Source organism: Micromesistius poutassou (assembly GCF_964030765.1).
Source record: "Micromesistius poutassou genome assembly, chromosome: 13".
Classification (NCBI taxonomy): Eukaryota; Metazoa; Chordata; class Actinopteri; order Gadiformes; family Gadidae; genus Micromesistius; species Micromesistius poutassou.
The window spans coordinates 16,022,205-16,047,830 of NC_140283.1; the positions used below are offsets into that span (position 1 = coordinate 16,022,205).

The 25,626-nt window shown below is 46.9% G+C and overlaps 1 protein-coding gene across 2 annotated transcripts in view; it reads right to left on the reverse strand.

Moving 5' to 3' along the window:
* Positions 1 to 1,017: 1,017 nt before the first annotated feature.
* Positions 1,018 to 25,626, reverse strand: part of mon2 (MON2 homolog, regulator of endosome-to-Golgi trafficking) — a 40,570-nt gene continuing 15,961 nt past the window's right edge. Inside the window, exons 8-35 of one of the 2 annotated variants that reach the window (XM_084477681.1) lie at positions 25,193 to 25,414; positions 24,379 to 24,503; positions 23,771 to 23,910; positions 23,344 to 23,497; positions 22,070 to 22,260; positions 21,366 to 21,447; positions 20,591 to 20,772; positions 19,372 to 19,484; positions 17,179 to 17,283; positions 16,765 to 16,845; positions 16,396 to 16,469; positions 15,908 to 15,998; positions 15,094 to 15,195; positions 13,807 to 13,917; positions 12,209 to 12,384; positions 11,600 to 11,762; positions 10,354 to 10,647; positions 9,846 to 10,044; positions 8,820 to 9,484; positions 7,787 to 7,930; positions 6,477 to 6,494; positions 5,392 to 5,520; positions 4,398 to 4,588; positions 4,078 to 4,138; positions 3,857 to 3,980; positions 3,547 to 3,754; positions 3,025 to 3,107; positions 1,018 to 2,434 (exon numbers count right to left, since the gene is read on the reverse strand). In XM_084477681.1, coding sequence (XP_084333807.1) covers positions 2,271 to 2,434; positions 3,025 to 3,107; positions 3,547 to 3,754; positions 3,857 to 3,980; positions 4,078 to 4,138; positions 4,398 to 4,588; positions 5,392 to 5,520; positions 6,477 to 6,494; positions 7,787 to 7,930; positions 8,820 to 9,484; positions 9,846 to 10,044; positions 10,354 to 10,647; positions 11,600 to 11,762; positions 12,209 to 12,384; positions 13,807 to 13,917; positions 15,094 to 15,195; positions 15,908 to 15,998; positions 16,396 to 16,469; positions 16,765 to 16,845; positions 17,179 to 17,283; positions 19,372 to 19,484; positions 20,591 to 20,772; positions 21,366 to 21,447; positions 22,070 to 22,260; positions 23,344 to 23,497; positions 23,771 to 23,910; positions 24,379 to 24,503; positions 25,193 to 25,414 — 4,392 coding nt within the window. In that variant the 3' untranslated portion in view covers positions 1,018 to 2,270. The remainder of the gene's footprint in view (positions 2,435 to 3,024; positions 3,108 to 3,546; positions 3,755 to 3,856; positions 3,981 to 4,077; positions 4,139 to 4,397; positions 4,589 to 5,391; positions 5,521 to 6,476; positions 6,495 to 7,786; positions 7,931 to 8,819; positions 9,485 to 9,845; positions 10,045 to 10,353; positions 10,648 to 11,599; positions 11,763 to 12,208; positions 12,385 to 13,806; positions 13,918 to 15,093; positions 15,196 to 15,907; positions 15,999 to 16,395; positions 16,470 to 16,764; positions 16,846 to 17,178; positions 17,284 to 19,371; positions 19,485 to 20,590; positions 20,773 to 21,365; positions 21,448 to 22,069; positions 22,261 to 23,343; positions 23,498 to 23,770; positions 23,911 to 24,378; positions 24,504 to 25,192; positions 25,415 to 25,626) is intronic. The other variant, XM_084477682.1, reaches the window with a different exon arrangement.

A 25,626-nucleotide genomic window follows, 5' to 3' on the forward strand; every position in this document is an offset into this window, starting at 1 on the left:
CTCAAAGTCGAGTCTGCACAGATTGTCCATCGTGTCATGCAATGTGGTCACCAAAGTTGCATACATAAGACAAGCTTTTCCAATGGATAAAACCAATTTTATTTGATGACACATGATACAGTTACAAATGCTGCTGTTTAACGGACGACTCTATACGTTACTGTACAGGAAAAGGCAGATTAAAAGGCGAATTATATATTTAAAAAAAATATTTATTTTTCCATACAGATGAGTTTTAAACCTCGGGAATACTATGAGCTAGGGTTACCTGAAACGCGCATAACATTCTTCAGTTGTAGTACAACACCAGCACTGGCAAGGCAGTAGCTTGCGCAGTCATCTCCATAGCGGGCAGTGTCTCAACCCAACCAACAGCACAAACTACTACCTCAGCCAGTACATGGTCCACCGCAGGAGTCGGGATCATCGAGAAGAAAAATCATCGAGAAAACGCAAGAAATGTACAAAAAAAGAAAAAATTCCCTCAACATAAAATGACTTCGGCTTCAGCTCCGATAGAACAGCAACATTCCCACAAGTCCTTGCACCAGATTCTTCCCCTTCTTCAGAGAGCAGACTTGAAATACTAGACGAGAGGAAACCCCGCCCAAAGCAGACCTCCCCCTTTCTCCTCCTCCACCACCACCTCCTCCTCTCACCGTTTCCCCCAGCTCACCCAGACAACCCGCGGTCCTTTCCCTCACATGACCTGAAAGACAACAGCATCCACGCCCGCCTTTGGCTTCGTTACACCACCGTATGTCCAGTTTGAAAATGAGCCGTGTAGAAAATCCGATGGTGAATTATGTTTTAGTATGACGAGATACCAGCGGCACGCATACCTGAATATTTGCAATCCACGAGTTTAAATCCTAACCTCTGGTGATGACCTGGGAAAGCTACAAATATTTTTCTGCAGAGCAATTGTAAAAAGGATCCAATAATGCATGCATTTAAATATATCTTTTATTTATTTATTTTATAAGATGTTGCAATATTGTGCCGTACTAGTGAAATGTTGTATATTGTTCACAGTGTTTGGATGTTGATTCACCTTCATAACCTTTCTCAGATTAAATTAATAGCAGTGTTATTGTAACACGTCGGTATGCAATTCATCATGCAAACAACCATTGGATAAATCCATTAATGAATAGGCCTACCCTCTGCAAATGAACACTGCCAAACTGTTAATTGCGCTATTGATGAGATTTCTTGTTTAAACAAGAAAATGCAGTCTTGTTTAGACTGCATTTTCCATTGATAATATTAAATGCAATAATAAAAACACTTTGATGAAGGTGTCTGTATGCAAAACACCACAGCCAAACAAATAGCAATAGTTCACAATCACGCAAACATGGCAAGTTGTTCGTAGAACTGTCCCATTTATTTTACGCAGACAAGAACATCCCTTCCTCCAATGGCTGACCAATGATGACATGGAATGTGACAGTAAACACTGCTTCTTCTCTTGCATAAATCCCACATGGTTGAAAATGGTGCAAAAGTCTCTGTTCGATCAGTAAAGCCCAAGTATCATTATTATTATCATTATTATTAATTTTGTTTTAATTTAATTACATCATGACCACCACACCACACACTGTACATAGTTTCCTCAGTAGGGAAAAAATAAACCAAATCTCCAAAGGACACACTGGGTTTTTCTCTTTTTTCTGGCCCCATGACTCGGGGTGTGCTGGAGTGAGTTTCTTTTCTCAGTGTGAGCGGGTGGAGTGAGAGAGGCGGAGTCCTCTGTGTTTTAGTAGATCAAGTCGTCAGAGATGTCAGTGCGGTACGAGCAGCCTTCACGTCTGACTCGGCCGCGGGTCACTTCGGATTCAGAGTCTGTCCACATGATGTGGGTAGTGTGTGTTTGCGTGTGTGTATACACAAACCTGTGTGTGTGTGTGTGTGTGTGTGTGTGTATACCTGTGTGTGGTGTGTTTGTGTGTTTGCATGTTTTTATACCTGTGTTTGTGTGTGTGTATACCTGTGTGTGTTTGTGTGTGTGTATACCTGTGTGTTTGCGTTTGTGTATACCTGTATGTGTGCACGCGCATGTATATGTGTGTGTGTGTGTGTGTGTGTGTGTGTGTGTGTGTGTGTGTGTGTGTGTGTGTGTGTGTGTGTGTGTGTGTGTACGAGCGCATGAGCCAGTGTGGGATCGGGTCAAGAAAGACATTCATGAATGCTCCGTTGTAGAAAAGGAAACAGAAACGCCAACCAGCCCCCGCCCACGTGATAGAAAAGCCGGGCTAGCCTGGTCAGGACTCCCCGTTGTGGACTCTGGAGACGGGGGGTTGCATAAAGTCTTTAAAGGGCCCGAGGGCCTCCTTCAGGGCCAGGCCCACCTCCGACGAGGAGCAGGGGATGCACTCCACCAGGGTGGGGTACAGGGCGATCACCTGGGCCCACATACCCCCGTCCACTGGAGGCCCAGCACACGGAGGAGGAGGAGGAGGAGGAGGTGGTGAAGGAAGGAGGAGAGGAGGAGGAGGTGAAGGGAGGAGGAGGAGGAGGTGGTTAAGGAAGGGGGAGAGGATGGTGGGAAGAGGAGGTGGTTAAAGAAGGGGGAGAGGATGGTGGGAGGAGGAGACAGAGGTGGAGGAGGTTAAGGAAAGGGGAGAGGATGGTGGGAGGAGGAGACAGAGGAGGAGGAGGGGGGAGGAGAACATGAAATGTGAATCGAAAGCAATCAAAAAATTGACTTTAGCGTACAGGATTGTGGTGTTTTTTTCTCTTCCTTTGTGTAGGACAGAAAAGCTTCTTTCAAGGACGGTTCAAAGCGATATCTCTGTGGAGTTTTTTTTGTTATTGAAAGTTTCCCATCAGGCGACTTTATTGGGTAAATAAACACGAATAGGCTTTCACAAATCAAAAGCATTTTGAAAATCGGTTCCCATTGTGCGATGGCATATTTATCTGAAATTCTATTTTTCAAATCTCTCGCTCTCTTTCTCTGTCGCCTCTACTCGTTCTCCCCATCAACTTAATTCAACGGCCAATTTTCAAACTCACCGTTTTCCGGCTGGGTCTTTTTCAGTGAATCCATCAACGTGCTGATCGCCTTCAAGACAAAGATTATCTCAGTCACCTGTTGCCTGAAAAGAACAGACAGACGGACAGAAAGCACCACTGTGAGCTGAACACAGAACAGCAGGTCCCAGATAAAGAAAAGACCAAAGAAATGCATTTAGAAATTCCTTAAGACTCCACAGTGAATTTCTCACTGCGTTTTGAGATGATAACACACAATACAAACAAATCATCTCATTACCGTGTCAGAACTGATGAATAACATTCTCCACGTCTTCTCTCTTCAATATAGTATTCCCCTTTGCATCATTTAAGCATACCAAAGATGCGGTGAATCAGAATGGGCATGCATGCCTCTCAGAAAAATAAACAACCTTTCTAACCACGCTTATTGTGGCCAATCCACGACCCACCTGGTCCCCTTGCTGGGAGCCAGTGTAGCGAGGACACGCCACTAACAGACAAAGCGGGGGGGGGGGGGTGCTGACTAGGACAGAGCCATACCTGGGCAGGGGACAGCGGCCACTGAGCTTCTCGTCCTCCACGTAGCGGTGCAGCACGTCCTGGGACCTCTTGAGGAGCACGGAGAGGGCCATGCGGGAGATGTAGCCCTCCTGGGGGGTGGACACCTTGTTGCTGAAGGAGAACTGCAGCAGCGTCTCGAAGCACACCTTGGAGAACTCCTCCCGCATCCGCACGTCGATCTCCGCCTCTGCAAGAGAAGAGGGGAACCCGGAGCTTTTAGCGCCAGCCTACGATGGGCTACGGGTGAGCTGCGTGTCATGCGATACCGCGCGGAGCGTCGCTCTCGTACCCGTGAAGGAGGAGGATTGGGAGTGGATGGAGCCCTTGTTGAGCATGGTCATGATCTGGCCCACAAAGTCTTTGGGGATGAAGTTGGCGAAGGGCAGCACTTCCGTGCTGATCAGCTGCACTACCTGGCAGGGGCAGAGAGGGCAGAGAGGGCATCAGAGTCAACGCCAGCCCCGGCGTAGCAGAGGGCTGACCCGGGTTCACACGGGTACCGGCTTTTACCTCGACGTCGATGCCTTCGTTCTTCTGGAACTCCTGGATGGATAAGTTATCCGGAGGGCTGCTGTAGAAGGACCGACACGCACAAAAGCCATCACCACGCTGCTCCAAACATCCCCTTCATGTATTCTAAACCATTACCATTTAGTAACATTGGGATCTTTTTATACTAAGAAGTAGGTGACCGGTTTACAGGTAAGACCGTGGCTCTCGGGGTTCAAACCCACAACCCCTTCTGCTACGAGTCAAACGCCCTCACCCCTAGAAGACTGCCCTGCCCCTCGACCTAAAAACACTGCGTCGGGGCCGTGTGTGAAACGCACCTTTTTGTGAACAGGAAGTCTTCGAAGGCGTGGGCCAGCTCCGGCCACATGGTGTCAAACTTCCCGGAGGAGGAGTGCTGGCGCGCGACCGGCAGCCCGATGGACAGCACCTTGAGCAGGGACGAGACGGCCAGCTGCCAGGTGGTCTCCGACGGGCAGGAGTACTTCAGACCCAGGGGTATCCTCAGGGTCTGGGCAGGGTTCAGATAAGAAGGGGAAGAGAGAGGGGAGAGAGCATACAATGTTTCATATAGATGTGTCAATAAAAGGTCAACTTTTTCCTCAATTCAGCTACAGAGGGATACGGCACTTGGCAAGGTTTCATTTTAACTCAACTGCTCTCTAGTTCACCTTCTACTGTTGACCTATCAAAACACTTTGAGACATCCTACTTTACGGTGCTGGGAAGCCTGCCGCTTTCCTGAAGCCGCGTCTAAGAGCACCACTAAAGGGTTCACTCTCAATGTCAGTGCATTAGAAGAGGTTAGGACGGAAGAGACAACACTGTAAAACTCAGGGCGATACATTCAACACAAGACGCCCTTCAGTTAGAGTATGTTATGACAAACCACTGTGCACATGGTAGCTTGGGCTGAAGAAGCCTTCAGGCAGCCTGCCTGTCAGATTATATAGGCAGGACGAGTGATGCAAAGCACTGGCTACGTTAGCAGCCCATGTAGCCAATGGAAGAGAGAAAGAGTAAAAGACAAAAATATTATTCCATGCCTTATAGTTCAGAGATCATCGCATTCACTCCGAGATTACGGAGGACGTAGACTTCCATGTTTCAACCGGACTAGGCTAGGCATTCTACAATTTAATATATATATATATATATATATATATACATACTGTACATATATTCTAGTTTTATTAAAATGTTTGCATTGTTAAGGAGAACGTGGGACACAAAAATGTCATTGCCAGCTATGACTGCTTGCCTGTTATATTGCGCATTTGACAAATAATTCAATAACTTGAACCAGAACAGTACCTTGACGATGTTCTGCAGGACCTTCTCGCTGATGACGGCCTTGTGGCAGGCGGTCTTCTGGTACAGGTCCACCACCACCTCCAAGGAGCGCTCAGCAAAGGGCACGTAGTTTAAGGCAACCCATTCCGCCTGCAGAAGGCAGCAGAAAACAGCAGTGATTACAGAGGGCCTTCCAAACAGAGCAGGAGAAGTAGTTAATCTCTCGCTATAAGTCAAAGCCCACATTCAAAGCAGCATTAAAAGACACACTCTGGCTGGGCAGAGCTTCGACGCTTACAGATATCTACTTTTATTTGCACAAAGTAAATTTGATTTTTGTTATTTGTTGCCGCTATATAATTTTAATAAATGCAACAATGGCTACAACAACCCACTGTTATAAAGTGTGTCTTTAAGCATGACCATTAGGGTTGGGCGATAGGAGAGGATTACATCCATCATCATGATAACCATGGGACACTGGACATGGGACTGATGAAATCGGTAGGATAGGAAATCTTACTACATATAAGAACAAATGGAAGCTATGATATCTGAGTACAACATGACTTCACGGATGTTCATGATGTACTTCAAAAAAGGGGGGAATTTGGATTCTACCAGTTCTAGTTTACTAAAACATTATCGTGTGACAATTCTAGGATGCATTACTCATCATCACAATAAGTCACAGCCGAAAACAATAAAAACAACCAATCCTAATTTACAACTAGTCATTATCGCCCATCCCTAATGAGAACACAACAGAACAAAATGGGCACATGTGACACCACCCAAACACAACCAAAATTAAGACGGGGGGGGGAAAACACCGGACACGTGTAGCTGTGCACAGGAACAGGAAACGCATCATCGCCTTGGCGGCAGCCGGGGTACACTAGTATCTGTGAGTGGGTGAGCAATGTAGGCGAGACATACAAAAACAAAAGCCTACCATGCAGTGAAACAAACCAGTACCCGCGGAGGGTAGTGCGGTAGATACAGCTAGCCGACCATACAGAGCGATTAGTGGTAGGTCAATACTAATAGAGAGATGGAGGGGAGGGGGGGGGGTTTGGGGGGCTGTGTCATGTGGTGGAACTCACCGGAGCAAACAGTTGGATCTATTAAAATGATTTCAAATCGTCCCGCGAGTCAGTCCCAGAGAAACACAAAACGAGAGAAGACCTCCATTAAACAGGGAAGATGTGCAAAGGGGGGGGGGGGGGTGGTTATGGTCTAGGACGGATGGGTCTGGAACACATTGAGGAGTAACTGTTGGATCATGACCCAAAAGGACGCAAATGCCTGACCAGAAACACACAACGTCTCCGGGAGCCAGCGACCACCCGGAACATCTGTTTGGGCGTGTTTTGGACTTCAACTGAGGGCTTTGGGTAAACCTCTCAAACCAACACATGTCCACGCGGTGAAGATCTGTGCGTGATTGATACATGAACTGACCTACATGGCTCAGAGGCCAACGGGACGGGGGTTTTCAGGAGCGTGTATAGCGCTAGCATTCGTTTGCTTTCAAGCACATCAAGTGGTTAAAGGTAGAGCCAAGACAAAGCTGATGTCAGCCCTGCAGCTGCTGGAAGAGACACTTGTATTTATTCATAAAAACAAATTGATAAATTCATCAAATAAAAAACACAAACGGGATGTTCTGGTCTCTTTGGGGGAACAACGAGGGAAGTAAAAAAACAACCCAAGACGAGCAAAGGCTTCTATGTTAAGTAAGTAACAATGGAAGAGAATTTGATTGAAGATATTCTGTTTTCTAATGAATAAGGCAATCAAACCCGAGGAACCGTGCTCCCTCCCTGTGGAAACGAAATGATGTTCTCTTTTGTGTTTGAAGCGAAGACACTTTACAAACCGAATCCACAGTCTCCCTGTAGGCATCCGTGCACAATATGCCTCACCCCTACTGGTTCCTTAATGACACGTTGCTATAATTCACTGGGAGTAGCTTGGGATGAGAGCATCAGCTTAATGACGCAAACAGGTACATCTCGCTGGCACTTCACTATGGTACAGCGTCAAAGGAAGTCCGTAACACGAGGGAGAGACCATACATCTACTGGATCTCGTGTCTCGCACAGTGCCCAGCACTTCGGCAGTGTGCTGTGTGCGTGCGTGCGTGCGTGCGTGTGCGTGTGTGTGTGTGTGGGCGGGCAGGCGGGAATGCCACGCGATGCCTTGACCGGTGAACCGGAGGTACGTTGTTTTCTTTAGCGATAAGCTGGACGGAGAAGGACTGTGACTCACACACAGAGTACATAGACGGAAATAGACAGAGGAGTCAGAGGAGAGGGAGAGAGGGAGAGGGAGAGAGATGGGCTCAACAGGAAGTGTCTTATTCCCCTTCCCGGTCCCTGGGGCCCCCCCACCGTGTTCCCAGCTCCCCTACCTGGTTGTATTTGGCATTGGCCACGTGCTTGGTCTCCATCTTGCCGTACTGGGGCGGCTTGCAGGAGAACTCCACGAAGAGCAGGAGCTGCTGGAAGATGGCCGGGTACATGACCTGCAGGCTCTCAGGGCCCACGCAGATGGCCTGCAGCAGGGGGGAGCGAGAGAGAGAGAGAGAGGGAGGGAGAGAGACAGAGAGAGAGAGAGAAAGAGAAGCAGAGTTAGAGATGGGGAGGGGGGGAGCGATAGAGAGAGAACGAGAGCATGGCGAGAAAGAGAAAGTGAGAGAGAAAGAGTAAGAGAGAATGCGTAGAGAGCGAGGGAGAGAGTGAGAGAGAGAGAGAGCGAGAGAGAGAGAGAGCAAGAGAGTGAGAGAGAAGGGAACAGAGAGAGAGACAGATTGAGAGAGAGAGAAACAATGAAGGAATGAACACAACTGGTTCAACCGGGGCAGGCTTACAGTCTTATGATCTAATTGATTAACATGAAAATAAGAAAAGTCCAACACAAAAAAATTCTAATTATGAAAACAATAATTCTGTGATATAAGGACGTCGCGTTTTGTTCAGTTATGGTGCAAGTGGCCTCCTACTTTAACGGAGAACTTATCTCCTGAGTGAGGAATTATTCAGTGCCAAAGTATATTATACAGCTAGTTCACCTCATGCATTCCTTTCATGTATTACTAACTGCATTGAGGTGATGTGCGCCTTCACCGAATTCCATCTTCACTGAAAGATGACATTCAGTGAACGCACTGCATCCCCGATGCCACTTCTCCCATAGCACAGCTTCAACCCGAGACACGTGCAAGTCATTTGAATCACTCCAACTTGTGATCGCAAGTTGGGAGGCTCAAGCCTGTTTATACCAATAACTAATATTCAAGTTATGTAAATAATTAGGGCTAGAAAAATGTAAAATGTAAAACAGTAGGGCTAGAAATTAGCACGGGAAGGTGGTCTCACATTAAATGGATATCGGCCCCCTCCGAAGAGGGGACCCCCCCAAAAAAATGAAGGGGCCCCGGTTACCTTCTGCAGGACGTCCAGGGCGGTGAGCACGGCCTCCTGCAGGCTGGTGAGCACGGCCTCGGTGTAGGAGGGCAGGATGAAGGGCGAGGCGTCGCTGCTGATGGGCACCGACACGGCCCCGTGCAGGATCACCCCCAGCTTGCGCAGGTCGTCCATGCTGAAGCCCGCCTTGATGTGCTGGTAGAGCGCCGGGAAGATCTGCACCAGGGCCGTGAGGAAGGGCTGGCTGGGCACGAACGAGTGCTTCTCCGGGGCGGCGGCGGCGCCGGCCCCGGCTGCGGGCGGGGGCCGCGTGCTGTCCGTGCCCGTCCGGAACCAGGTGTTCCACGCGGACCACCACAGCGCCGAGTCCTCCAGCGCCGACTCCTCGCCCGGGGGCGGGGCCTGCAGCTCGGCGCCGTTGTAGCGCGTCAGCCGCTCCACCAGCGAATCGGAGCGCACCAGGGGTCTGCCCGGGCCGGAGGCGGAGAGGGGGTCGATGAGCACGGGGGGGACCCCCAGGGAGGCCAGGGCGTCCATGGGCCGGTCCGAGTCTCTGACGGGCGTGACGATCTGCAGGATCTCCTGGAAGCTCTTGAGGGCCGCCAGGGAGACCTCGTTGTTCTTGCTGAGGGCGGCGGACTGGATGTGGTCCAGCAGAACCTCCCAGGCCTTGAAGAAGTCCCCTGGAGGGAGGGAGGGAGGGAGGGAGGGGGGAGAGATTAGAATAGTCAGTGGTGTGCAGTAGTAGTACCAAGTATGCAGAGATTAATGCAATCTACAAATTAAAATTGCTCGATAAAATCTAAAAGGCAAAGATGTTTTCAGAGGGGGAAATGTCACGAATATTACCTTAGATATTTGTGAGTTTGCCTCCTTAAAGTTCAACAGACCTTTCCCAGATAGACACCCTGCTACTTCAACAACCAAGATATATTTCTTAATAAGTGACCTTCAGATAAGCAACAGCATACCCATCACCTATCACATATCACCTTCACCAGATGAAGCCCCCTGCTAAGATAAGACCCTCTGTGGAATACGCACCGAGCTGCTGCAGCAGGTATCTCTTGGTGTTGAAGATGCGCGCCACGCCCGCCAGCGTCAGCACCCAGGTCTCCGCCCACTGCTTCTCCGCCGTGTCGCGGGAGTGGTGGATGAGTATGTTCCCGCCCCCGGACTCGATCTTCTCCTTGTCAGCGGTGGTGGAGGAGCGCCTGACGCAGTCCAGGAGGTGGAACAGCACCTGGGAGACGGAGGTTCAGAGTTCAAGTCTTCTATTTGATGGAACGAGCGGTAGAACACAACACGGTCACCTGGAACCCTACGGCCACGCTCCGTTGACTGTCCACCAAACGTTGCTGTTTTCAACGGTTCCCCCGTCGATTGTTGTCTGAGTTTGCCGTGTTGTTTATAACGCTTTGTGTTCATTGTCTCGTTTGCGTGTTTGCGGCGCAAACGGAAAAGGGGGGGCGACGATAACGTCTTCAAACCGAACCCGAAGCCCTCGACGACAACGGAGGACCGAACGCCGAGGCGTCGCAAGGCACCTTACCTTCCACACCACCACGTGCCAGGTGGCCTGCTGCAGCAGCGTGCCGTGGGCCGCGATGGTGGAGAACAGCGTCTGGCCGGCGCTCTTGCGCACGGCGGGCCGCAGGTCCACGCACAGCTCGCCCAGCTTGGCGTACAGACACAGCCACAGGCAGTCGAAGGGCGGCGCCGGGTGGAAGGGCCGGTTGAGGGTCTCGCCGCGCTCCCGGGCCTGCTTCTGCACCGCCGCCTCCTCCCGCTCCAGGTCCAGGGTGATGGCCTCGCCCCGCTGGAAGAAGTAGTCCGAGATGTTCCACTGCGGAGGCGGGGCAGGAGAGAGGTGAAGGATGAAAATAACGCGGAAAAAATAAGCATATTTTAATGGGAGCCGCAGACATCCGTATGCAATGTTCACATGACAAGAGGCGGGATGGTTTTGTGTAGAAGCTAGGGAGTTTGACTCCCTAAGGCCCCCGGATAGGTTTTGGGTTTGATCCACCATATCCGCAGCCTCACTTGTGGGCGTCCCTGAGCGCGACGCCTAACCCTCATCCGGCTCAATACACGACACGCATCTCTGAATTTGAAAAACACTCATTTAGAGAAGGAGTGGGATTCGTTGAAGCAAGGGGTGGGAGAAAGGCCTCGGGCAGCATCGCTATCTTATTACCATAATGGAATCTCACAAGGCTTATGAATAAAAGGAAAGCCATGAGACCAAAGGTCGATAATGGGCCTTGCACATCTTCAATACTGTACAGAATTTGTATAAAATATCTATGGTGAAGGCCAGGATAATTAACCAGCGCGCTGTAAAAAATGCAACATTGATTTGGCGACAAGACTGCACAAAAGGTGTTTTGTGCAGGAACATTATTTTCTCCATAGTGTCTCAGTTGTGATGAACCTCTGAATCATTTTGACCATTCAGGCAGGTTCACAACTGCGGTGTCAGCCCTTCAGTAGGTCATCTCCCGGGCAACCATTTGTGCAACAGGAATCATAGCAGAGTGGATGATGGAACACATATATAGTTGGATTTGGTCAGTAAGCAGGAGTGTGCATCTAAAGAATGATACAGGAAACATGTCCTTCAGGAGCAGTAAGGGGTTTATGGTATGGCTTGCTCAATTCCCAATGTGAGAACAATGGGAATTCAACCAAAACCATTCAGTTGGCTATACCTCCGGTAAACACCTATATTTCTTCTTCTACTGCTACGACTAGATCTGTTGTTGCTCGGCTAGTGGACACATGTCTCATCTCACCAGCAGGCCGATGGATGTCAAGCTGATGTTGAGCTCCTGGTTCTGAAGGCCAAAGCTGCCGGCCACGTCCACCACGATCTGGAGGCACGTGCAAGGCATTGTGGGTAGGAAGTCTGTCACCACCAACTGGAGGCACTGGAAGGCTGTTCTGATCAAGGACTCCCTGGGTAGGGGAGGGTGAAGCAAGGGAAAACATAGTGGTTAGGGTGCTGGTGTGAAACTTATGTGTTATACATTAGCAGTAGAAAACACAGACGTGTCGACTTTTCTACAACAAAAATGTTACGATCACCGAGTCCTCAGGGTTTTTCATCATTCAATACAAGTTAGCTTGTGTAGCTCAATGTAAGCAATAATGGTACGAACAACATTTACATTGACAACCAAAATATCTAACAAATGACGAGAGCCACATGAAGCATGTATTGGTGACAAAACAAAGAAAACTGTGAAGACACTTCCCAAAACAGGGTGAAGCACCAACACATAATGTAGGTACAAACCCCTTTAAAATATCCACTTATTAACAGAGACCACTGGTCGTGTCATGTCCTCCACCATCCCTCCCCTCCTGAATCCTCGTGATTTCCTCTGCCCCTCTACACTCACCCCTGGTCGTTGCGGATGGCCCCTATGACCCCGAGGACCAGGGGCCACCCGGGCCCCAGGCTGTCCCCTTGGCTCTGGAGGATCTGCAGCACGCTCTCCAGCTGCTTCTGCCTGATGTCTGCGTGCAGCACATTGGACAACTCCTTCAGGGGGCTGAGCAGCAGGAGCTGCACCCGCTAGGATGGTGGGGAAAGAGAGGGAAAACATTTGAGAAAAAGGGTGGGAAAATGTTTCATAAATGGATGTGTTTTGAGGCTGAAGAACCATACAGGGGCCAGTATTGATTAAGTGCGATGAGATTGAAGAGGCAAGGGTCATCTACCTAGTACAAAAACAAAGCACTTATGTAACAAGGGTACATCTAGGTACCCTTGAGCAGATTTTAAGTGAAATCTGTCTCTTTACGCTTCCGAAAAGTATACCGCCAGGATGTGAATAACTCAAATTTTTCATGATCGAATAATCAGTGGGTGGTATGAACGAATAATCAATTATTTGAGGTGTGCCGACATTCACAAAGGCAGCCATGGATCATCAGCAAGAAATCACTTAATATCTTATGTATTGTGTAATATCTTGTGTATTGTGTAATAAAAAAAACGAATAGTGCTACAGAACCAACATTAGTTCAGTCTGTTAATTCTTGTTTATTTGAATGGGAAAAAATGTTAACGGTCCAAATGTTAAAAATCGGCTTTGACCCTTGGGAACGAATAATCGAATAATCAAATATTCTAACCCATCCCTAACCGCCACAATTCAATTGGTATATGCAAAGAATTGCATGCAAGCACATTTATTTTCTTACTAAATAATAATTTGGTAAAAATAAATGTGCAGACATGCATATCTTTGGTTGTCTCACAAACAAGGAGACAAAAATAAGATGAGCGTGTGTTTGCGTTTCGGTGTGTTTGCGTTTCGTCCTTCTCTAAGAGAGAAGGAGCGGAGCCAAGAAGAAGAAGCTGTCGAAAGTACAGATTCACAACGTATTGAATGCTACCCAGTCCCAATACAATTCCATGGTCTTAAAAGCACTGCGGGCACCACAACCCTGCTAGCGTTGCCTATGGATCGGGGCAGGTGGGCGTTGGAGGCTCTTTGGAGAGCTCGGATGAAATGCAACTCAATTGGTCAGCAGGAAGAGCGAGATCAATATGAGAGTGTGCCGAGAGAAGACCTGCACTGCCGGCCGAAACACCGGTCGAGGAATAATACGCATTTCGGAAGAAGTGAATAAAGCTCTTATGGGCCCAGGATCAGCCTTTATTAGTTTTATTTTGTATACCGAGAGAAGTACATTCAGCCAAGCATATTGTGGTTCTCAGGGGAATGAAATGGATCCGTTTATTCTACCACGCCTATATTCTAAAGTATGATTCATGGTCTTACTCGTAGACATATAACAGTATCTTGATTGCTTATTGACGGGACTTGTTTTAGTTGTTTAGTTAAACAATATCGCCCTCTTCCGACCTTCCCTTTAAGACTCTCAAATCGTACCTACCGCACCTTTAATGTTTGTGTTCCTGTTGCATCACAAGGGACCTTTCAGCCAATGAGCTGTCAGAAGCGTGAGGTTGTGTGGTTGAACTGACCTGGTTGTGTGTCAGCGGCGGGTCGTGCTTGTAGGCCAGTCCGGCCTTGATGAGCGCTGTCAGGGCCTCGGCCCCCCATTCCCTCATCCTGGAGTTAGGGTGCTGGCAGACCTACACACACAAACCTGCTGGTTCACATCTGAATGATGTGTTTGAGTTTTTATGCTCAGAAGAGCATAAAAGAGCTCTGATGCTCCGAAGACAAGATAATCGTCTTTTCTGTTTGTTTTTGCTTGCCTGCAGTTATACCACCACTGTTGTTATCGATGTGCCAGTCAATAACTGTTTAAAGTAAACAAATTGTTGGTTTCTCATAAGGAGTAGCCAACAGGATCCAACCCAATCCTTTGCTGGCAAGAGTCAGTATCATTCTTTTTGCAAGGTGCAGGATTCAATGTGTAGGTGTGAGGGAGGTCATTGTAGCTGTAGTACATCTACAGTCCAAGGCTATAGTGTACATTTTGAGAGATTAGGTCAAGATGTGGTCAAAGCCTCTGAGCCAAGGCAATACAGAGAGTATGAAAACCACACAACTCTCAACATGCTGACGGGAAGGGTTAAGACGCAGGAGGATGAACTTGAAGCTTGAACTAAGACTTGAAAACTTGAAGAACTTAAAGACATTCAGAGCGAGAGAGAGTGAGAGAGCGAGGGTGCAAGAGAGCGAGCTAGAGAGGACGAGAGAGAGAGAGAGAGAGAGAAAGCGAGAGTGCACGCAAGAGAGAGGGAGAGAGAGAGAGAGAGCGAGAGAGAGAGAGAGAGCGCGAGCACAAGTGCAAAGCAGGGCAGTAGTTTATTGTCGAGGACCCCAGCTTACCTTCTGTAAAACACATGCGAAGCAGGAAAGAGGAGAGATGGAGAAAGACAAGATGAAGAAAAAACGTTTGCATCACATTTTACTCGTGACACACATTCAACCTTTCATAACGGAGGGAGTTGTTCTGTAGATGAAGACCAACATTAATCAAGTACAAGATGACCAGATCATTATATCAGACATATTAGACAAGACAAACAGATAGACAACTTTGATTTGTTGTTGAAAATTTGTTGTTTGGTTTGAAAGGCATTGTTTGGTCATTAGAACCAGTTGTCCAATACTTCCATACTTCCATTCCATACTTTTATGCCATTATAAACTGTTTCACACTATCAATAGCACAATTAAGAAAATATACAAATACGAAAACAGTATGTTTGACAAAAATTACACCACCAGTGATACAGAGACAGAAACAGAGAGAGACTGAGAAAGAAGAGAGAGCGAGAAAGAGAGAGAGGCTTTACCTCCAGTAAGTGACCAGTCAGAGGCCTCCACAGGATCTCGATACGATCCATGTTGACCAATCCCGTCTCCAGCAGCTTAGCCACCGCAAACAGCGAGGGCTCCTGGGGCACAACAGGAAAACACAGAATGCAAATAAACAAATAAATAAATACATATATACAAAGATCACTGCCCTCTCTCTCTCGTGGAATGCTGGTTATGTACATCTGTGCTGCAGGCGCGCATATACTGTACAGTGGCCAAACAACAGTAACAGTACACCAAAGTTCACCCATCACTACGGAAATAGACTGTTAGACTACAGATAAATGGGTCAATTATCCTATTATGATATAAGATAATTAACATGACAACATCATCACAAGAAGATCAATACTAGGCTTTGAATAAAAATAAAAAAATTTTTTTAAATAATTTAAAAAAAAAGCTGTCCACAACCCATCCACAAAGTGAATGTGCAAGATGTCAAAGAAAGTAATGATTTACTGGATTTCTTGAGGGTTTGAGGCATGTTAGATGGGAAAGCGCGGATACTATGGCAGTATGAATTAATCACCCCAGTATCTTGCATTGATCCAATACATTAATGTGAACGACAGAGTAAAGAAAAGCCTTGCTTTTACCAAAAGGGCAAATCACACTGTAGCCTAATGGTTTCTGAGAGCATGGCATTTATTCCCAGCACTGTATAATCTTTGCACAGAACAACGTTAAGTGGTTTGCCGGAGCCAGAAAACACCATTTGGAGTCATTTTCTTGTAAGCAGCATTAGCAGGAGGGCGAGTGTGAGGGCTGGCGGTGCGTCGTGCCAACCTTGTTGTTGCCGTAGGCCATCTCCATGGCCTCCATGGACAGAGAGCACAGCGCGTTGATCAGGTGGTGCAGAGACACGTCGTCTAGGTACCTGCGGGCCACAAACACACAGCGCTTGAACTCAGCCGGCCGGCGGCTGTCTATATGTCGGTGTTCTTACCAGATGAGCCGATGATTTTAAGGCTTATCGGAAAAAAAGTGTTTATTATGAAGCCGGGGAAAAAAAAGACGATGTTGATGCTTTCGAAACAAGATAACGTCAAATCACCAGACAATGTTGGTCATCTACGTTTTTTTCTACCTTTGCCTGGTTGAAGGACACGTAGCAGAACCCATTCCCCACAACCGTTAACCATAACCATTGCTCCAAAATCATTGGCCCACAACCACCGACCCCCGGCCGTCAGCCCTCAACCATTGGTCAAGAAGAGGGCGTGACAGAAAAGGCTGTGACCATTCGTCGTTATCCATGAAGAGGCGATGCTTACTGTGAGCTCTCAAAAAGCCTGGAGAGGACGTTGGCGATGATGGGCAGGTCCGTCATTACGGCTGTGGTCAACACCTACGCAAACACAACAACAGTTTGTTCACGGGTGTGTGTGCGTATGTTGACTCGTACGGTGACTCAAGCCAAGCCCAGAGACAGCTTGTGCCGACACAGCTTTTTATTACATGCTAGACGGGAACAAGTGGGAACCATACTACAATATTCACTGGTGTACGTGCCGTTGACCGTTGAACGTTACAGTTTGTACTATAACAGTAAAGACACGGGTGAGTGGGTGAAGGGTTTGGTGCCTGACAACGCAGTCACTCCACACATACACATGCAGAGTGGCTGAGATGGAGACACTGACCGTGCTGGGTCCTTCCACGGCCCGACCGGGCTTCAGGGCCCCCCCGAGGCCAGGCTTCAGGCCCAGGATCCACACCAGGTGCTGGGGGAGGGGGAGGCAAGCGTTAGCAGGGGCCAAGACACCATTAAAAAGGCTGGTCCAACTCCATTAGGAAAACGATGATACTGCTGGTGCAACACACTTGCTGGATACAGCTTTTAAGTGCGTTTGATGTTATGTGTGCCACTTAATGTGGTCGGTATGCATTATTATAAACACAGTTGTGTAACACAACTGTCAAATCGTACCTAGGGCACCTTAGTCAAAATAACCAATGTGTATGGCGAATACATTGCATGGAGCACATCATGTGGTGGTGAGGAGGGGGAGGGTGGGGCATGGGGAGAAAGGACAGAGGGGTTGTGTGAGCATTACCTGCAGCGTGGCCAGGACCAGCTGCCAGGAGGTGCCCAGTACGGCACCGTGACAGTGGGCCAAGTTCAGCAAGGTCCGCATGCACTGGATGTTCTTAGCAGTCAGCTGAGAGACACACACGCGCGCACACACACACACACACACACACACACACACAGTCAAGAAGGAATACTATGCAAACACATCAAAATACACAACAATCAATAACATTCAAGTGCTTTGCAAGTGCTTCACTTACCTTGCTCTAAATTATGGAGTATTTGAATTAAATACACACAAAGTAGGAAGACACCACATTAGATTACCTAACCCAGTGTTTTTCAACCTGTGGTACACATACTGCTGGTGGTACGCAGGGGTACTCCCGACTTGGGCACATTTACACTAATAATATAAAAAAATAATATAGATAATTGATGACATTTTATAAATATTGTTCAGTAAATATATAGCATTATAGCTTAATATATATATTTTTTAATTCACTTTTGTGCATTTGATCAAATGTATTCCATTGGTGTTTTTTGTTGATTTGTGTTTGCTAAATTAACCCACTGGGAGCATAGTTGCTGACTTTTTATTTCCACTTTTTCCCACTGGCCATGGCCTTCTTGCAGAGCGGTAATATTTGTCTAGAAAGGGAACGCTGGCACTCTTTGCCCAGCCACTGTGTGTGCGCATTTATCTATTTTTACCGGTTGCTTATGAGGTGGTCAGCAAAAGGTCTTGATAAAAATGTACACCTGAAAGCAAAGGTTGGAAACCACTGACCTAACCATTCGCATTGTTTCAAATTGCCTTTCAACAGTCAAGGAAGGTACATTTGCTTGAGCTCATGTATCTAGCCAGTACAACAAGCTGTCAAGTTGTGAGTCATTGACAGCCATCTCAGTGGGGTCAACAAACAGGCGTTGAGAGATCACTTCCTGAGTAAAGCTTGGTCAAAGGGACAGTCTCTATTGTACCACTGTTTATATGAGAGCTCTCAAGTGTTTCTGTTTTTATATATAGATCCAGAGGACCTTTTTAAAACCTCTTGAAATGTAGCTGTGCTGTGGTACAAAGAAAAAATCCATGACTGCATCCAAAAATATTGGTCTTTTTTTGTATTACTCTCATTGTGAGTATGGAGAAATTTTCTATTTATTTATATTTTATATCTTTGTAGTTCTATTCTCTATCTCATTTTAATTCTGCTACATCCTGTACTTTCTGCTGCGACATCCAAATGACCCATCTGGGATTAATAAAGAACCATCTCCTGTTAACTTAATGGCACTGTGCATTGTGTATTTAACAGTGGATGGAAATGACATGCAGAGACATGAAAATAGGAGATCTAATAAAAACTAGCAACTAATAAAAAACTGTACAAAACAAAAGAATGTAAGACAACACTGGCTGATAACAGATGTAAAAACATCTCACATTTAAATGACGTAAATAGAAATGCATGTTGCATACAGTGAATTCTGAGCAAATATAAATATACTTTACTAAATCCCTGCTGCAGCGATATAGGCACAGCCGATACTACAGGGTGAATGCAATCGTATCATTCAACATGACGAACATGATGAAGTTCTACGGCATAAAGTAGCGAAGGCAAGTTTCAGCTCGCTGTGAATTTACAGTTTTGGAAACATTCAAGGAAGCCTTTTCCGTTTCATATTATTTTAAATATTGATCCTTATGACTTTGCTTGGCTACAGAGGACCTCAGGGATTCCTTATCTGCTGGTTAGCTGCACTCACTAACTTTCCTCTGTGATATGACGGCTCAAACTCCAGCTCACTGTTGCCTTCTTGGAACACCGTCAATCCACAATGTCACAGAAGACTTTTCTGCTTCTGGCTGCCCTAGCTCACTTTCCTTTGTGATACGAGGACTCAAAAACTGGAATTACGTTCCGGCTGACATGGGAATAGAGTCAGAAAGGTTGTCATGTAAAGTAGTGTATTTTAAGGTGAACCGATATCAGGAAACACTAACCAGGGTAGAACAAATGGGAAGACATAACATGTTCACAATGACACTGGCTAATTAACATTCGCTTAAAATTTGCATACTAAGCAACACAATTGGGCTAATTAAACCAAATCTCCAGAACATTTTCCATTGTAAGTGCCTCAGTGAGTGTGAGAGAGTATGTGTGTCTGCGCATTTGTGTGTGTGTGTGTGTGTGCGGCTCACCACCACGGTGCCCTGGGGCTGGGCTGTGAGGGGCTGTCCCACCGCCACAACCTGCTGGTGGGACTCACTAGAGGGACTGATGATCTGCACAGTCTGGCCCTGGATGGAGTAGGCTGCGGTCATCACACACACACACACACACACACACACACACACACACACACACACACACACACACACACACACACACACACACACACACACACACACACACACACACACACACACACACACACAGTCAATACAAGGAAGACATTGTTTGCAAACATGTTTACAGGCTCTTGAACGTCCACAGACTTTCGTAGCATCACAAATAGGACAATTTGATAGGAGTCCGCTTAATTAAGGTCAAGGAAAGCAAACAGGCCAGGCACAGTGCCAATTTTGGCCTTGTGAAAAAAAAAAATGAGTATGCAAATAGGTTGTGTGTACTCCCTTGAAAGCACCTCCATGGTCGTGTGTGTGTGTGTGTGTGTGTGCATTAATCAGTGCACATACAAGTGTTTTAATTAGGGAAGGTGTGTGTGTGTGTGTGTGTGTGTGTGTGTGTGTGTGTGTGTGTGTGTGTGTGTGTGTGTGTGTGTGTGTGAGAAGCTTTTTGCATAAGTGATTGATGTGAAGTGTGTGCCAGTGTGAATTAAAACCAATTAAATAATGTGTGTGGATGAAAAGGTGTAAAAACGTGTGCCCTCTGATGGCTCATTATCCTGGGGTGTTTCCGTATAAACAGGCTGTAGAAGACGTAGGATTCACACTGTTGTAACGTGGCTTTTTAATAAGATGGGGAGGCTAACACTGGGGCGTAGTGGGCCGACATTTCTTTAATACAAGTAAGTCCAATGAGTTGTGAACGTCACATTCACAGACAATTACACCCAGGGTCAAAGAAAGAGGGAGAGAGAGGCAGAGGCAGAGAGAGAGAGAGAGAGAGAGAGAGAGAGAGAGAGAGCGAGAGAGAGAGCGAGAGAGAGAGCGAGAGAAAGAGAGAGAGAGAGAGAGAGAATCGAGGTAGATCTTTGCTGTAGAGGCTGAGTCAAAGACAGAGAGAGAGAGGAGCAATCGAGGTAGACCTTCACAGTGGAGGCTGAGTCAAAGCCAGAGATGCACAGAGACAGAGGCAGACCTTTGCTGTAGAGGCTGAGAGAGAGAGAGAGACAGAGGCAGACCTTTGCTGTAGAGGCTGAGAGAGAGAGAGAGAGAGAGAGAGAGAGACACAGACCTTTGCTGTAGAGGCTGGAGGTGTTGCTGTTGAGCACGGTCAGGGCGTAGTGCGGCGGCAGCGAGGCCTTGCAGATGGCGGTGATGAAGGCGTCCCGTGGCGTCACCAGCCCCAGGCGGCCGCACAGCGACGCCATGGTCAGCTCCGCCTTCAGGATGTTCTCCGTGGCCGTCTCGTCCGTGCTGGGGGAGGGGGAGGAAGACACAGGCATCTGCTTAACGAACACATGGTAACTTCGATATGGAGCTGATTGTACAGACGACTAAATAACTGAAGGAGAGAACTTTTAAGTGATCACATCAGCAGTGTGTATGTGCATAGTCATGCACACTGCATTTGTACAACCCAAATTGATGTACTCTCTATAGTATCTCATATCCCACCTATTTACTTATATAATGTACATACTGTATCTACACCTATTGTTCTTGTAATCTTATAATGCACTGTATATATCCTTAACTGTATATCACCTATACTGCTCTTATAACGTACTGTACATATACTGTATATATCCTCACGGTATACTATATTTAACTGTATACACCTGCCTATGCTGTTCACACTGCAATAGCTATATTATTCCTTACATGTACACACTTTGCACCTTACTGCTTTTTTTGCACTTCTGGTAAGAAGCTAACTGCATTTCGGTGTCTCTGTACTTGTACTCTGCACAAGGACAATAAAGTTGAATCTAATCTAGCGTTTCTAAGCTCGCTGTGTGTGCGTGCGTGCGTGCGTGCGTGCGTGCATGCGTGCGTGCGTGCGTTACCTGGCATCCAGCAGGAGAGACAGGGCTGCCAGCAGGCCACACCAGCAGGCACTGACCATCTCCTCCCTCACCTCTTGGCAGCCTGGGACCGACGCGACAGCGAGGTTATAGTCATGTGGCTTTGTAAACCCATACGGCAGGAGAATGGCCGCAACTCAATCGTTATTATCAGTTTCTACATTTTACAGTGTATGGAACAAAGCATTGTTCAAGAATGCAGGAATAATCTTGGCCACTGGGGGGCAGAAAAGTGCTTCCACTCCAATTCATATTCAGAAATCAATGCAGACCATGTGGTTTAGTTAGACACCATGCATTCATACCAGAAATATCTGACGATGTATGCAATGTCTATGGAATAAACTATGAGTAAATTTGTATTAACTGCATAGGCTGCGTATGGTTAACATCAGATTACACTGTAATATTTAAGGTAGCTTATTATTATTAATAATGTTATTCCCACAATTTCTCTGCTCAAGATCAAATCATAACTATAATTCACATACAGAATATAAATAAAATACAAACACGACAATAAAGAAAGGCAATAAAGGCTATATAAATGTTAAATATAGGAATAATGTGTAAACACACACAAATATAAAATACACACAAACCAAACAAACCAAACGCCTGAAATGCTGAGACACAATGCCGAGCCACTGAGATAGGCCAAAGACAGGGCGTCACGGGCCACTCACCCGGCTGGGGCTTCCACTGCTTGTCCGGGTGGACCTCTCGGTGCTGGCCGGCCTCCTCCTCCTCCCGGGCCAGCTCCCGCTCTATCATGGTGGTGATGCCCCGCACCAGGTCCAGCAGGGCGCTGAAGGCCACCGACATGGCGTAGCCCTCCGGGATGGAGGGGGGCTCCACCTTGTCCAGCATCTCCAGGCTGTGGAGACACGAGACGGGGTAAACCTCGAGGACACACCGGAGGTCCATCACGCTGCGGTTCCATGGCAGGGTTCTGGGTCTTATATATCCTGTCCTTTGTTCCATCTTTTGAAACACTTGGCCTCCTGCTTCCGAAAGATGCTATAGATATTGATTTACTTTCATTTTTATTATTAAGCGGGTCTCATAACTAAAAACTGATATATAGGCCTTAACATTTTGTATTCAAATATATGTTTGCATTGAAATACAAATATAAATTTCCAATTCTCTTAAAAATTATTAATATAGTATTCCTGCCTATGTAAAGCACTATGAGACTTTGGGTTGCCTTTCATTGCCCTATGGTGGGATGGTTTGACTAGAATTGCCGGTTTGGATGGAGAAAGAGCATATAATAATAAACACTTGAGAAGTAAACCTTTTATTGCTGTAGTTTGTGTGTGGGTTCACTTGGCTGTATTAATGTATTGCATAACGGTAATGCACTGAAAACCAGCAGGAAAGTCAAGGCTCTCCTTTAGTCAAAACGAGTACATGGTATCCTGGTAGCTTACTCAAAAACGGCTTTGCTGCTAATGCATTTTCTAGGTACAACCTTGGAAGTAATACATTGAGATCAGCACGAAACCGCAAGCAATGCCTATTTATGTGCCAAATCAATTAATTTGTTAAAACTTTATCCTAGCTGACGAAAAGGGATCAAACTGAATAAAGTCTGATCAAAGTGTTTACATTGAAATATATCCTATGATCCAGCCTTCTGTTAACCAATTACACCCATGCACTCTCTCAACTGGCATGGGTCCTAATTACAGCTAATAACAAGTCTTTGGCGGAGAGAGAATAATTAAGAGAGAGAGAGCGAGAAAATACAATACAATAAAAACATACGTTTTCAGATATTTATTGCATTGGATTTTTCGATTAGTTTGTGCTTTGGCAATGAGAATAGACATATTCCATGCCAATGAGACCCTTTGAATCTGATAGAAAGGGCAGGCAGGCAGGCAGGCAGACAGACAGACAGACAGACAGACAGACAGACAGAAGGTCAGAAGGTCAGGTCAACCATGCTTACTAGGTGGCCTTGGCGCTTCCCTGCACGCTGACGGTCATGAGGGGGATCCAGGTGCCCCGGTACTCAAAGGCAGCCTGGGTGGGGACGCCGCTCCCTGCCACCCCGGACCCCGGGGCCCCCTGCGAGGATCCTTGGGCCCCGGCGCCTGCAGCACCTGCACACGCACCACAAAGAGAGAGAGGTTTGGTATGAGAGAGAGGTACATCGAATTAAAGCAGAAAGCAGGAAAAGCGCAAAAAACTTATAACCAAGTTCGCAAAAAAAAATAAAAGCCTGAAGAATGCAGCATAATGATAAAGAATTCCAATCTACAGATCAACACTTTCAACACTGACTTCCAAATTCCAAATGCCTCATCCACCATTCATTCAAGGGCTATCTAGACATCATGTCTACTACAGACGGGTTTGGGGGGGTTGGGTCTGACCTGCGGCTGTGTTGGTGGCGGCGGGGTTCCCAGCGTTGGGAGTGATGAAGAGGGACTGGATGAAGGAGCCCAGGGCGTTGACGATGTCCCTGAACACCTTGGTGGAGTGGGGCTTCATGTCGTACGACTGGCAGAAGGACCTGGAGAGGACACGCACACATTCAACACTAGAGTTCTCTCGTTTTATTATCTAAAGTTACCCAGCTTACAGTGAGTTCACTTTTTTTTTTTGCATACACAAAATAAAGTTTTGTTATTTTGTTTGATTTTTTAACAATTTTATACCATTTTTTGTTTTGTTTTCCCCCCCACAATTTTATTAAAATGCATCTTTTATGGACCCCCTTTTTATTTAATCTAGTCGATTCTCCATAGGAATGGTTCCTGCTACAACATCAAGGCTAATAAGTGGGACTCATTCCCCTAGTGGCCATCTTGGTTCCATCTCGGTTCTACGCGCCTACTGGGTGGGGGTAACGAAATCCCCGCTGAATTCCCCCACCAAGCTATCGTTCAGAAGCAGGATGCCCGCCAGGCGAATAAGACCCATTAGCCCAGCTGATAACAATAAGGGATTAGTGTGATTTAAATTGTCCCCTGCGGCTCACCGTAGCAGATGGGGCTGAACACACAGCCTGTGCACCGACTCCACGGCCACCGCCCTGAGCCACTGGGGCTTCTCACCGTCCAGGAACTTCACCAGCAGAGACAGGAAGATCTCACACTCCGTCACCTGAGAGAGAAAAAAATGCACAATACACGGCTCGATTCCCTCTGAAGTTGCAGACACCACGGCGACTGCACCTGGACCTGCATAATCACCATTAAAGCCGAGTCAAATGAGGCATGAACCACTTCACAGCTAATCACACGTCATCTATTGAACGTGGCCGCTCTCTCTCGCTCTCACTCTCTCCCTCCCTCTGTAAATAAATCCCCCCGGAGCATTGAAGGCAGGTGGTTTGAGTCAATGCAGGTGGTCTGGGTTGGGGGGGGGGGTGGCCTCCCTTACCAAATCTGATGGTCGATAGGATTTGAACTTCAGAATGGTGAGGCTGGCAGTATTGTGGACACAATTTGTTCTTAGGTTCTCCACAACGCTCTTCCACAACCCCTCCACAATTCTTTTAGATCCTACATTGTACAATATTTGATACAACATTGTATTAGACTTTAGTGTACGAGTTATATTGTTTGCAAGTATGTGTTTGTATGTATTTTTGTATATTCGTTTGAGCGTGTATCTTGTAGATTTAATCAATTTATTCATTGCATTCAATGTATACAGGGCTCTCTCCTTGAGTTCCCAAACTTGAGGAGACTTCCAGTTATGAATAAAGGCAAAAAAAAAAAAAAGGACAAATAATAAACATTTTCCACATCTGGACACTGGCGATCAAAGCGGCGAGAGGTGGCCCTCACCAGCAGGCTGTAGAAGTGCTTGATGAGGACGGAGACCACGCGCAGCAGCCTCATGCAGATGGGGAAGTAGGGCTTCTCCACGGGGGCCGGCGAGGCCGAGCTGCCCCCGCCGCCACCGCCTCCGCTGCTGCTGCTGCCCTGACGGAACTTGATGTTGGGGGAGAACAGCTTGATGACCAGGGGGCAGACGCGCTCCTTCAGCAGGAAGCTGAACTCCTGGTGCTGGGAGAGAGAGAGACACGCGACAGGCCAAGGTTTTATGGGTTTATTTAGTATTTAGTATTTGTTTATTTAGTCCAATGTGACCGAAAGAAAAGAACGGTCTGAGTTTGTGTGACAGCGATGAAAATGATGCAAAGCCCAACTCATATGATAATAATTATACATTTTATTTGAATGGCGCCTTTCTCGGCACTCAAGGACATGGTACAAAG